Raw genomic sequence first — 13,826 nt, 5'->3', positions numbered from 1 at the left:
GTAAGAATGTTCTTAATTGCTGACTCTCAAACAATTACTGATTTGAAGGTATGTACAACAGAGGTCGGGAAGGGTTATTCGGCCGTCCAATCCCAAGCCGAAGTCAGCTTTAGCTTTGAATGAGAAAGAGGACCAAAGCCCCAAAAATAAAGAATGGAAACCAGACAAAAAATCACAGATCAAGAAGAAAGCAACAGCGGCGCTGCTAAAACTGACAAAGACAAGAATGATACTGTGGAGAGTGAGGTGGACGACAATGATGCTGAAGATGCAAACAACGACCAGGATGATGATCCTGAGAGATGGGTAAGATTCAATCAGGTAAGTATCCACATGACCTCTCTAATGCATGTACCTTGGCTGATGCGGACTAACCATGTGATTAATCTACGTTCTTTTGGTAGGCCCACCCTTGTTATAGTGTGGTTAATGCAAGGGTTAGGTCAAGCATCTCAATGCTGTTTGACGTTGACGGTGACGGTCACTGTGGTTTCCGATTGGCAGCGGTAAGCATGGGGCTCAACGAAGAAAAGTGGCCTGACATCCGGAGGGAGATGTTTGTCAGAATAAGAGCCTGTCCGCTCACTGTCCTTTTCTTGTCCTGTCTGGCCATGTGGCCTTTATCCTGTCCTGTCTGGCCATGTGGCCTTTATCCTGTCCTGTCTGGCCATGTGGCCTTTATCCTGTCCTGTCTGGCCATGTGGCCTTTATCCTGTCCTGTCTGGCCATGTGGCCTTTATCCTGTCCTGTCTGGCCATGTGGCCTTTATCCTGTCCTGTCTGGCCATGTGGCCTTTATCCTGTCCTGTCTGGCCATGTGGCCTTTATCCTGTCCTGTCTGGCCATGTGGCCTTTATCCTGTCCTGTCTGGCCATGTGGCCTTTATCCTGTCCTGTCTGGCCATGTGGCCTTTTTCCTGTTCCGTCTGACCAAGTGGTCCTCCTGTTCTGTCTTGTTGTCATGTCTTTGTTTCTAGGCCCCCCTTTGGATCTTGCTGGGGGGCTCTCTAGTTGTGTGTTCTAAGTCCGCTCCTCGGACATGTAATCAAGTCATCGAGTCTGAGCCAAAAACACTCTAGTCCTTCCTGAGCCATCAACATTCAGCAAAGCTCCTCGGTCAAACCCTCCTCCTCGCCTCTCACCATCCCCGTTTGAAAGTGAAATCTTGACAATGTTAAAACAGATGGACGATAACACTCTCTACAAAGACAAAGATTACATCTCATTGATCTCCAATTTGATTCCTTTTGAACGATTAAGATCCAACCTCAACTACTTCCGTTCCCCTGCCCAATCAACACAATATTGGATGAACTTCCCTCGGCATGGCAATCTTCTGGCCGATGCATTCCAACAACCCGTCATTCATATTTCCAACCTGATTATTGCGACTTTCCTTCCTTTGTCGCATGGCCCAACAACCAACCCACCAATATTTATTGTGTATATTGAAGGTAAGTATCACTTTAATGCTTTCCGCTTTGAGGGAAGCATTTATCCTGCTCCACATATAAATTCTCATTGGTTTAATTGGAGAAGTGATGATGCAAAGGAATGGGAGAACGTAATCCAGCTAAATCGTGAAGAATGGGACCAAAGATTTCCTCAAGATCCAAATGTTGTTCCAGTTGTTTTGGATTTAGAATAAATTAAAGAATAAAATACATAAACAATGATTCAACACTCCTTATATTAGTTTCTCTTGATTATTCTTTAAAAATCCTTGAGAAATACACACTTGTTGGGATAAAAAACCATTTTGCCCCAAATCAAACTTGAATTTTCGATGATATAACTGTTTAAGGGGGACCAGGTTAGATCCTTGAATCTAAGAAGAGCTTAAAACCTTTAATCAAGCTGATAAAAATACTCAGGAGACCCAGGGAGGTAATCACTTCTGTAACAGGCTTGAATTCCAACAATCCCAATTTCACATACAGAAAAGCTTTGGAAAATTCTGAAAGTTATCAGGCCATAAACGTGAAGGTTCCTCATTGTACTGTGGAATTTTTGTGGCTACTGGGGCACAGGAAGCGGCATTACAGGTGCCTGCCGCATTAAAATATGATTTTTCTTCTCAATTTTCTCTAGGCTCAAGCAGACCCCCAAATGACTTGATTATTTTTTGTAGGGATCATAAAATATTGTTCTATCAATTGATCAAAAAATATCTCCAGAAAAGTAAGCCGTTTTTTTGGGGGAATTCACAGTGCGCGAAGAGCCGTGGCAGAGGCGCGCACTGGGGGCTGGACGTCGAGACAACAACCCCCACAGTGCGCGAAGTAAGTCCGTAATTATATACATGTGGAATAAAGTTTTAAATGAATGTAATATAAGAGTAGTAATTTTGCAGTTACTTCAGGTACTGTGACATGTACTCTGGGGCTAAAAATACTTCACTTTATTGAAATTCATTTGTCTCCACATCTCATGACATTGACCATCACCAGCACTCTGTATTGAGCCTGTAGTAAATTCCAACAGTTGGACCCTCTCCAAGTTCAAATTCCCGCTTATTTTGTAGAGTTTCAAAAGAGTAATCATTTCCCACAATGGAACCATGGCGCTGACCCCAAACTCAGGATATAGACGGGCTCAAACCCTCCCTGCCACTCTTCCAGGGGAAAAGCAGGCTGGATCAGAAACCAAAACTGTAGGACAAAAACAAACCCAGTAAACACTATTTGGGTTGGGGCTGGTCCAGGATTTTGGATAAACAAAGCACAATGGTGATCTAATATATATATTTCTTTTCTCTTTTGTGTTTCTTTGATTGTGGAAAATTCCTCAGTGATCTGGAAAGAGTGACACAATTCGAAGGGCAAAGAGGAGAAATATTGACATGATGACACTGGGATATCTTTTTAGTAGAATGGGGATTTGTTTAACTACACCCTTTGCATGCCTTTCAATGTTGACTGTAGTATGAAATTAGTCTGAGAGAAATAAAAGAACTCCAAAATCATCTCAGAAAATTTCTCCTAGATATAAAAAATCTAATACTTCCAGCCAAGATACTGGTCATTGATAGCACTCAAGCATCTCTAACCCAGATACGGGAAGGTTTACCATTGAATGTTTTTTCTTCTCCAGGTCCAAGGGAAGATTCAAGCCAGTAGTCTGGATAATGCACATTTCTCAACAAGTACTGTACCCTTCTAGCACCTGTGTTATGGACTTTGTGTTGATTTCTACCCACATATTCAAAAGTTATCGTGGATGATGGTGATGCTATACTGGAACTTCCAGCTTCACTATAAAATGCCGACCGATGAAAAGTACTGAGGAAGTCAGCAGTGGGTTCTCGCGCCCGGTACTGCCAAGGGACACCAGGGTTGGCCTCCAAAGACATGAAGCCACCAAATAAGAGAACAACAATTGATGTTCCAGTAATCTTCATCTTATAGAACTTCGAGGTGAATATTTATTGATATATGGTGCAATGATAGGGTGGAAAATGTGGATGATTTCAAATCAATATTCATGTGATTTGGTAGAATACACATATTGTGATGGAAAGATGATGCAGAAGCTCACTCACACTGATCTTTGATTCAAGATAAGGGTTTGATAAATGACTGTTGGGGATGTTCAGAATACAATCTTCTTTGACAATTTGTGGTTATTCTCTGGACAAAAATCACGTCAGGAGCTGGTCAAAAAAAGATGCTACTGAGCCGCCAAACTCTTACTTTTTAGGGACCAAGTAATCCGATTAGCGCAAAAGACGCCGAGTGATCGCAAACTAAACCGATTTGAAGGCTGAGAAGGTCTGATGGGAGATGGTTCAAGGTCGATGTCTCTCTATATTTATAGAAGAAATGGGCAATCGCATTAGTATTACGTTTCTCAGAACTTTGCCTTTTGGGAGGGGGCACTGATTGAAAACCGTAGTTAAGCCACGGGAAAAGTCGGATTGATAACCTGACAACTCGCGACATAACCTATAGAAAGCACTCTTTCCTGCGCAACGTTTGACGTGTCTTGCACTGGCAGGCGGTGAGGGTTAGAATTCAATCCTGTGATTCTGTATCGCAGAGCTTCGTCAGTCAAGTTTGGACAGGGGCACACTTCAAGTGGAATCTAACTGGAGGAATGTCAACCTGAACAATCCAGACACGTTTCCCAGAAATTTGCATTTCGGGAGGGCCGATAGGAAGCAGAGGACAATCATGAACACAGAGAACTCATGGAAACCATATTTACGCCACGGGGGAAATCGGATTGACAAGCTGACGGCGCCCGACGTAATCTAAAATGAAGCACATCGGCCGTCATCGGGGGTTTCCAGCTAGTGTTATGGGGAAACTCGGCAACCTGCTCAGCGTTCAACTTTGCTAAACAACTCTGGAACACTACTCACCTGGACAGAACAGTCCCGTCGCTGATTAGCACTCGGCGCTAGTCGATCCCGGTCTCCAAATCTCGGTGAGGAAAAGATTTGGAGCCGGGGCGCGGAAATGGCCAGGCTACATACCCAAGTAGTGGCCGCCGTCCTAGCCCGGGGAATCCCCCGGGGTAGGATAAACTAAATACCGGCCCCAAGCTCTGGGCCGATGGGATCATCGCGGTAACATCAGTTGTGTACCGGCCAGCGGATGTGTCAATATCAAGCGCCGATACACTGCTAGTCTTGAGGAGGAGACCACCCATCCAGAAGAGAGTACCCCTCCTGGATGGTTGGTTTGAAAACCGGTCATAGAGGGGGAGAGACGACTACCTTCTTGGTGGTTGATACCTGTATCGGTCATCAAGAAGGGAAACTCTTGATGACCGGTTTGCAGACCGGCCATCGAGGAGGGGAACTTCTCTCCTTGATGGCCGGCATCTTTGGCAGGCGTGGCACCCTTGCCTGGCCTCGGCCCAGCGGGGCTTTGTGCCGCCAGCTTGGCCATGTGCCATGTGCCAAGCGGGGGTTTTGGGTGTGTCACGCGCGCTTTCGGCTTCTGCAAATTCAATGTCCTGCCAGCATCCAAGCTTGGCCGGACGATGTCCCAGGAGTCGATGGACACAGACCGGCTGGAGAGCTCCAAGACAATCCTCAAACTCGCCTTCAGTTCCACCCATCACAGCTCACCCGGCTCCACACAGCCTTGCCGCCAGCCAGGCCCTTGAATTATTGCCCAAGACGTCCCGCTGCGCGCATGCATACATCTCCACTTACCCGCCCCCGCCCCTGCTGCTGCTGCACTCCTACTGCCGACCTTGCCCTCGAGCGACGCCTGGAGAGCCCAGATCAACCGCAGTCTCCCTTCCAACGACAAGCATCCCTGGCCTGTTCGTTGTAGGACGGCTGTATGTACGCCTTGCAGGAGTTTAACATTGACTTCGCCTTCCCTCTTGACGTGACGCATACTGGAAGTAAGACAGGACAGGTCAAGCCCACAAACCTCATCTTGTCTGGTTTTTCAAGATTGATCAAAGCCTCTTTGGACGGGCTGGGGACGACCTACCAAGGATAAAACGTCTCGCAAGGTCCCGTGCCACAAGGTGCCGCAGCTCCCAAACAGTCCAGTCAATGTCAACCCTACGAGTTAAGGTCGGTACTTCAGTCGTAACTATGTATGCACTCTCCCTCGTGACCGGAACTTATTGCTGACAAGCATTTCATGCGTGAGTTATAACATTGTAGTAGGCTGTAAGATTGAGAAGGATCTGTGAATTTGGGTTCGCTTTGTCTGCTTGATATTTGGTAATACTGCATACTAGTTCCCAGAGGCTTCCGATTGTTTTAACGGTCCTCGTTGAAACTCCATTGTCAACTTCAATACTACGAAAATATGCTGCCACTCATGAGCGACGATGGCAATGGGTGTATTGGTTCTTGATGCGCGATGTTTCGGGCTCAGAGGAAGACGTCTCGACTCTCGATGAAGAAGATATGAGGATGAGGTTGGGCCCAGCCTGTCCAATCCAGCCATTCGCTATATTGAAATGTTTTCCCGATCCATTATTTTGAGCGTTTACACTATCTCAGCGTTGGTCGGAGTGTATACTCCATCAGTCAGCACAGCAGAGGCAATCAGTACTCCTCGTAGTCTTGGAGCTGCCGTCATCTCTAGAGGTACTTTTTTTGCTACATGTTAAATTTGACACCACCAGACTGAACATAATTCTTAAAATTCTTGTTAATTTTTCCCATCTTGCATCCTCCCTCTCCCCCACCATAAATGAGAAAATCTACGCTGCAGGCGAGGAAGGACTAGCTGATGGGGTGCTTACTCCGCCAGTTGAAGATGAATTGCAGAGTACACACAGTATTTCTGGCGGTAAATTATCAAGATTGGTTCAAATGAATGATGATAATTCTCACAATCGTTTTTTATTCAACCATTCTCCATCGCCTGCTTTCCTCAATCCCGCACAGATGAAATAATGCCTGAGAATGGCCCATTTCCTGAAGATGAGAAAAGGCTGGCTTCATTAGTATCTACACTTTGTCCACAAACGTGGGGATTGAAGGGCCTGACTTCAAAGACTGAGGAAGAGAAGAGCTTTCAACAGTTAACTGATTTTTTCCCCGAATTGAAAGGTTTGGATGATGAAAGTTGTAAGGCAAAGTTTTAAATCGTTAAAGGGTATTTAGTTTACCCTGTGGTTGGATGAACGCTCAAACCGCTGGGGCGCGCTGACATCAAAGCCCTGCGTCAACGGCGAGCCGGGCGACCAAAAACGTTTTGCTTGCCGATGAGTAATTCTGCCCGACGGTATAACAAACTGCAAAAGTTCGCCGTGGATGATGAATCCTTTCTGGGTCTCAGCGACCCCCGGCCGGTTTGGGAATATTTCGTCCAACCCAGGGGCATCGTTCAATCAGTACCCTTGCTGATTATCGAGATAATTGTTCAAATATTTATGACTAATGATAGAACTCCTCTTTTGCAGGTCTGCTCATAAAGAGCAACTGGGAAAGAAATGGATGTTAGTTTTTATTTCTTCAGCTTAGATCATATTAGATTTCGAGGGCACTGATTTGACACCTCAATCAAAGACAAAGTTGCCTTGCTAAATTTCTATTCCGATGAGCTTGGAAGATGTTCCAAACAGGCCATGAAATATTCCCGAAGAAACAGCCCTGGAAATAATATGGATCTTGTAAACCCGAAGGAAGCAGATTTAATTCAGCAATCTGACAAACGACTTTACATACTCCAACAGCTGATAAGGTTGGAACTAGGAGAAGTTGATCCAGAGTTTGATCAGCAAAATCAAATTCAGGAAGGAGCAGAGTGGTTTGAGAAATTTCCACCTGGACTTTTTCCGTCTGTTGACAGTCAAACCTGGGAACAATTCTTTGATTCATATTTCAGTGATATTGAGGGAGCAATCATTGAAAACAAATTTGAAGTCTATGCTCGGAATAACCAGGGCAGCATTTCAAATGCTTCACAGGCCGCTTTTGGTTACATATTAAAAACGATTGATTTCATGTTTGAGAGGCATTTCATTGCAGAGGAAAGAATTATCAAGCTCTTTCAAAACAATGCGGCTCTGAAACTTCTCAGCATCTATGCATTCCATGAATACCAGAAAGGATTATCTATATCCACGGGCTTGTTTCCAACAGCGCCTACTGCACAGGGTTTCTGGAAGTTTGGGTACAAATTCTTTCAGGGTAAGCTGTTTCTGACTAAATCTCATCAACAAATCTTTTTCACTGATTAAAATGCAAAATTGTCCTAAAGTTCTTACTCCTCAAACCAATTTGAGGATTGACTTTGAGTTGCTAATTGCAAATTTATATTTGGAGGGGCTGAAGTTCAAAAGATTTGAAGAGTTTGATGATTTCTTTCTTTTATTTTCAAGTGAGAAGTACCATAACATATTCAAGGAAGGACGCAAATCAGATGGCCAAGCATCTATGGCTAGCAATGAGATACATGCAGCTATCCAAGATGATGTTGAAAAGCTCGTCAAAATGCTTAAGAAAATATTAGATGAACCAAAGCTAAAGAAGAAGCACTTGTTGGCTCCTTGTGTTTGTGAAGTGCTAGATTTTATAAGCAAAAATATCTCTGAAGGAATATTCAATGAGGTCTTTGCAAAACAAGAAGAGCGCATCATGATTGAATACGAGTACCATATGATATTGCTACCTTCCAGGATAAAATATACAAAGGCAGTAGCAAATGAATTCCGAGTTTTTGCCAATAAATTCAAGAAAATCTATGATCCATCTGATGTCTATGCAATGAATTCTGGATATCATAAGCAAGTTGTCAAGCTTAATTCTGCATTTGTTGAAAAATATGAACACCTTTTCCATAATCATCCTGATCTGTATGGAAGAATCGTGGGTCTGCCAAGATTGAGGAACATGATTCGTGATGAGGTTCACAGGTGGATTGGGTTGAACAGTAAAAGATTGCGGAAGGCCAAAAAGAAAATTGACTTGAAGGATACATGATGAATCAACTTCAAGTCATCTATTATTGTCTTGATAAGGAAATGCCAATAGCAGTAATCCAGCATCACAGGCACTTCATTGGAACATATACCTAGTTCTACTTCCATTTATATGTATATAGCATACTTCTGTTATACTTTCACATACTTCCCTCCAAACAAAGGCAGTGTTACATTTTTATCTTCAATCTTGAGTTTCATTAAATTTTTGATTGATTTGAATAGAAAGGTCCCTATACTTCAAAGCTTACAAAGTTTGATTTGTGTTGAGCCTTTTGTAACCAGTTTACTTGACCAGATTATATCACAATGATGGCTGGAGAGAATACATAATCAATTAATACAACCTGGCAACAAGACGTCTCAGAATCCATTATAGTATGTATTTCAGATTACCTGCATACATGCCAGGAGTAAGATATGTGCAAGAGTGATAAATAAATAGAAAGTGATCTTATCTTAGATTTGACTGGGTGCCCGTGGGTTGATAAGTACACAGTAATACAATGCTGTACAAGCAGAAAGAGTGATGGAAGTTTTGGTGTCGGACTTTTCGGTGGAGATAAGAGTCTGCAGTGCTAAAGTGTTGGGGTTTTCCTTCTTTTGGACGCAGGTTCGGTGTGTGTCCAAAGTTAAGAGTCTAGACACCCGTTGCTTTAACAGTTACACCAACTTCCGGTTTGATCATCGTCGCTGTAAGCATCCAAGTCGATACTGCCAGGTAAAGTTCTTCCGTCGTTGCGGTAGCCTTGTCTAGCTTGTTGTAGAGAAATGGAGTCTATGATCTTTTTCATTTGGGAGTCATGATGGTTTTAAATTTGGTTAGCTAAAATGATAAGGACGTGGCGAAGGAAGCGAGCGCGGATAAATGGAAAGTTGGGATGGAAGGTACCTTATCAACTACGGCTTCAAAGACTTCATCCACACCCTTCCTGGTCTTCACACTCGTCTCGAAAAACATCGCATGGTTATCGCTCGCAAATGCCCGGCCTTCCTCAGTAGAAACGGTCCTGGATTCATCCTACAAGAAGAATCACACACAGCAGATAGTGTCAAGCCATGAAACTGGGATATCCGTGGCAGAGGAACAAAGTTTTTTTTTCGTTTGCGAACCTTGTCAACTTTGTTTCCAACAATCACCCGCACTACATCTTGTGGTGAATGGGCGAATGTATCTAATTCACTAAACCATGAAGGCAACGATTCAAAAGATGCTCGATTTGTGACGTCATAAACTGCATAGATTTGGTTGCAGGTTTTGTCAGGGACTGTTAGCGGAAAGAAGGGAAGAGTTGAAAACAAAGCACAACACACAAACCTAGCAAAACCCCTTGGGCACCGCGGTAATAGCTACTCGTCAATGTCCTGAACCGTTCCTGAAAAGACATCAATCATTAATCAGAAAGAATAAGAAGGCCCCCGAGGGCGGGCAAGAACTTGTGGTCTGTTAGTTGTGGTCCGACAGCTTTCATTAACCCTGGAATATCGTTTAGAATGATTCTTTATGATTATTCACCTGACCAGCAGTATCCCAGATGCTCAATTTGTATCTTTTCCCCTTATGATCGATCAGTTTGAATTTGAAATCAACACCAATCGTTGCTGACGATTCTTCTGCAGATAAAAATACTTGATCTGTAAACCTTAATAGCAATGACGACTTCCCGACCTGTGTTTCGGATGATGTAGTTGTGAACACGTGGAAAATGATTCAGTTTTTTTTCTTTTCTTTTTTTCTCAATTCTGAAAAGAAAGTAATGAGAAGCAGGTGAGCTGAACTGATGAAGAGCCGATGAGCAAAAGCTTGAGTGTTTGGGGAGGTTCGCTGGAGAGTCGTTGGTTGGGTGCTTGCGAGGATCGTGAGTTCGATGGGCCTGGTTGAGGAGGATGGGAAACCATGTCGAATGGTCTCAACGTCTCAAACGGTGGGGTAGGAAAAGGAAGCGGTTAAAGGGGTGTTTGTGAAGAGTACTGGCGATATTGCACAGGGGAATCAAACTCAACGTCAGCAAGGGATCCGCACTGTCGATCGCGTGTATTTACAGCCCGACCCCGATCCGGCAGGGGTCACCTGACCTTTTACGGAGAATCGCCGATCCGATTTCAGTCGGATATCCTCAGCTGCAACGAATTATGATTGCTTCAAAATTTACCAACACTGCAAATGGTGTCGAACATAAATATCATGACCTGCGGTAGGTCGACCGGTGGCAACTGGAATTAACCATAATAAGATGCGCATATCGCTCTATCGGGCTTGACCGACTCTCTTCCAACATGAGCATCTCCACCGCGGGCCCTATACTTTCGCGCCCAGGAGGGACTGAAATAGTTTCCGTATGACTCTGCCCGCAAGGCCAGGGCAGCTAGGTTTGATTTTCAATCGGGGTTCTTTCATCGGTTGGTAGCGTCTGGTAGCGTCTGCCCGTGGACGATTCGGAAGTCGAGGTCAGCTTAAAGCTCGTTGTGAATATAAATTGGAGGCCAGTTGCAACCTTGGAAACCGAGTGATGTTGACTACGTTGAGCCCTCGATGAGACGCACTTGGACACCACGAAAAAGGACTCGTCAGCAGCTGGTTGTTGCAGGTGACTGATAAGACTACCGGACGGGTAAGATGCACACGATGACGATTTTGATGGGGTCGAGATTACTTCCCCAATTCATCGAACCCCCTAGCACCCTCCCTCACCCTCCTCATCCGTATGGATTAGCAGGTTCACACAGTCAACCTCACCTTCTCAATTCACCTCCAAATCACCAGAAGCAAAGAAGTGGCCACTTCAATGCGTCAGCTGAAAGCTGCTCATGTAGTTTTCAGCCTTTTCTTCCTAACGAGTACCATATGCTCCTCAGAAAACAACCTCTGCCAGTGCGGCGAGTCTCAGTTTGGGAGTCGGAATGTTGATGCCAACGCCTCTGACCCGCGTAAACCTATTACAGCCGCTCCTGATCCGAACACCTCTGTTCAACCACCCTCTCAGGAAATTCCAACTTCGCCTGGTGATGAGCTACCCGCTGGTGGGGTTTCCTCAGGGGCACTTCTGCCTTCTTCGCGCGGATCATCAACCAGCAAAAATACTGGATCTGCCTCTGGGCTTCCTGCGGGGGCGAATATCTCTGAAAGCAACATCCCTCCTCTCCCTACACCCAAACAATCTGGCGGAGCTCCTTTGATTCAGGCTGGATCGTCTGACTCTCTAGCACAGCCCACTCCCGCCGTGAGGGGCTCTGCAAGCGGCGTACCAGATACTAATCTTTCCACAAATTCGCCACCGAACAAAAACGGAACTGCTTCGCAAGCTCTAGGAGACTTGACTCCAGCACGCCAACCCGGCACTGATCAGGCTCGCATCAACGGTCCAACAACTCCTACCGGTTCATCTTCAAACCTGACCTCCAACATCCTCCCCTCAAACTCGTCATCTTTACCCCCAAAGAAGACACCGACTTCGTAAGCCACTTGGGTTTTTCCTGCATCGACATTTTTGCTTTTTGGTTATAGCTACTAACTCCATTTGACTGAATGCCTAATTGCGGCCTGAAATTCGCGGGATTACAGTCCACCTTCAGCTGAGCAATCCCAGGGAAGGACCGGCAAACCCACCGACGACCAAAAAACAGCCATTGTTGTGAGCTCTGTCTTGCTCGGCGCGTTATTAATCCTCGGCGTCGCACTGGCTATTATGAGACGAAAGCTTAAGAAAAGGTGTGAAATTTTGACATCATATCACTCATCTGACGTGAGCAAACCATTGATCATTCGAGTTGCTTTTTTTTTTGGTAATCTCATTTCACAGGGAGGAACTTAAACGACAAGAGGAAGGTACCCTGCAAGCAACGCCTGGCGAGCTCGGAAAACGCGGGACGGTCATGGTCGGTCGGGGCTTGGAGTCGTCTCATGGTCTTACCAGCTCTGGAGGATGGCTCGACAGTCGATCGAGCGAGTTTGGAGCTACCAGGACGCTATCTGTATCGTCTTCTTCAACTAGCGCAGATAGCAACGAGGCTGAGTTGAACCCCGCTTGATATGATGAACAATTTCTTTCCTTGAAGCGTTTGGTCTTGGGTGTAATACTGTAAATTGTATATTAAACGGAAATAAAATCTCGGGAATAATAGTTGAGTGAAGCTTGGATAGATAAATAGTCAACCTTACAAAATTCGGTAAATTCGGTATCAACTTGACATCAATAGACCTTTCCTAATTTTTTCACGGCCGTTTCTTCTGTTTCTTGATTTTTTATCTTCTTTCTATTTTTATTCTGATGACATGTATGAAATTGATGGACTATGTAGAATGCATAAAGTCTTAAACTGGGCACAAGCGTCGCACGTCGCGCTTTTCTATTTCCTAAGTGCTGCTATGTCCCGCTCAAATTTGTCCAAAGAGGATCAGTACTTGAGGACGACAAAAATTGATTAAGCTTTGGTAAAAGCTTCTTGGGCACGGTCAATTAGCCGTGTTCATCTAATCAGATTGTTAGAATACATCGTCTCTTTCAGCTTTAGTGATAAAAGTTTGTAGAGAACATCGTGCTTTTAATGCATCCGCCAATCTGATTGTTAAATACTAATGGTAATTGATTGAGAAGCCATCTGTCTAAATAATCTTAAGCTTATAAACTAGAAATATACAATGAGACAAATATGATACAAAGTTTATCTAGAAGCTTTTGTGTTTGCCGGTTGACCGTTGTAGAGGCTGCACCTGCCGATCCTCCTCCATTGACTTGACCGACCTTTTCGAGATACTGGATTACCAATTGAGTGGACCTTCAGGGTCCATTCTGTGGATGGTTAACAAGGCCTTCACTTCTGACTATCACCTTCCAAGGGGTGAACAAAACAAATCCAAGTGTTTTCGCGGCATTGCTCCCAAGACACAAGTTTCACCAATGAATTCAATTTGGTCTTACTTTAAAATTGCAACCCGAAGTCCTGATTGACTGGCAGACGCTTGTTATGCTCTAATTATTTCCATCAATTAATTTTGTTCAAGGTGACAGAGAATTAATCCATGAGCTTCTTGATCGAAGTACACGAGCCCAGGGCCAAGGGGTAGGTACCAAGCAGATATTATTTGCCTGTTATCAGCTGCAACAAATAAGTTCATCGAATGAGTTGAAATGTATGGCAGTATTGCAAAAGACATCAGAGTCTGTTGCAAAAACCAAAATAATTAACATGCCGCTACATACAAGGCTGTAGCACAATTAAGACCAACATATAGATAAATAGATGCCGGGGTGCGATGGACAGGGCTTATGAATGTACTCCACTTCTACAACACGGAAAAAATGTTCGAATAGATAGAATATGTACAGTTACATGGAGTAGCAAACAAAATATGACTTTTTCACAGCAATTCTCTGCAGGGGGGTGGGTATGGTCGGGTCCGATTTAGGAAGGATATGCATGA

General features: G+C 44.4%; 4 protein-coding genes across 4 annotated transcripts; 2 read left to right on the top strand and 2 right to left on the bottom strand.

The window, feature by feature from the left end:
- Positions 1-3,229: 3,229 nt before the first annotated feature.
- Positions 3,230-5,352, bottom strand: PtA15_4A590 (uncharacterized protein; the record flags this gene model as incomplete). Its single annotated transcript, XM_053168490.1, has 2 exons — positions 3,230-3,252; positions 5,163-5,352. The coding sequence occupies 2 exons, from the start codon at positions 5,350-5,352 to the stop codon at positions 3,230-3,232; spliced, it is 213 nt and encodes a 70-aa protein (XP_053019694.1).
- A 1,696-nt stretch (positions 5,353-7,048) lies between these two features.
- PtA15_4A589 (uncharacterized protein) lies at positions 7,049-8,405 on the top strand (the record flags this gene model as incomplete). The annotated part of the gene is made up of 2 exons (XM_053168488.1): positions 7,049-7,613; positions 7,684-8,405. The coding sequence occupies 2 exons, from the start codon at positions 7,049-7,051 to the stop codon at positions 8,403-8,405; spliced, it is 1,287 nt and encodes a 428-aa protein (XP_053019693.1).
- A 655-nt stretch (positions 8,406-9,060) lies between these two features.
- On the bottom strand, positions 9,061-10,303 carry PtA15_4A588 (uncharacterized protein; the record flags this gene model as incomplete). The annotated part of the gene is made up of 6 exons (XM_053168487.1): positions 9,061-9,189; positions 9,297-9,425; positions 9,518-9,639; positions 9,723-9,780; positions 9,921-10,073; positions 10,184-10,303. 6 exons carry the CDS (start codon positions 10,301-10,303, stop codon positions 9,061-9,063), a joined length of 711 nt encoding a protein of 236 aa, XP_053019692.1.
- Positions 10,304-11,190: 887 nt separating this feature from the next.
- PtA15_4A587 (uncharacterized protein) lies at positions 11,191-12,433 on the top strand (the record flags this gene model as incomplete). Its single annotated transcript, XM_053168486.1, has 3 exons — positions 11,191-11,858; positions 11,967-12,113; positions 12,205-12,433. The coding sequence occupies 3 exons, from the start codon at positions 11,191-11,193 to the stop codon at positions 12,431-12,433; spliced, it is 1,044 nt and encodes a 347-aa protein (XP_053019691.1).
- Between the last annotated feature and the right edge of the window lie 1,393 nt (positions 12,434-13,826).

Source organism: Puccinia triticina, chromosome 4A (assembly GCF_026914185.1).
Source record: "Puccinia triticina chromosome 4A, complete sequence".
NCBI classification, from domain to species: domain Eukaryota; kingdom Fungi; phylum Basidiomycota; class Pucciniomycetes; order Pucciniales; family Pucciniaceae; genus Puccinia; species Puccinia triticina.
Note: the sequence above shows the minus strand (reverse complement) of the source record. Positions and strands in the feature narration are given on the sequence as shown.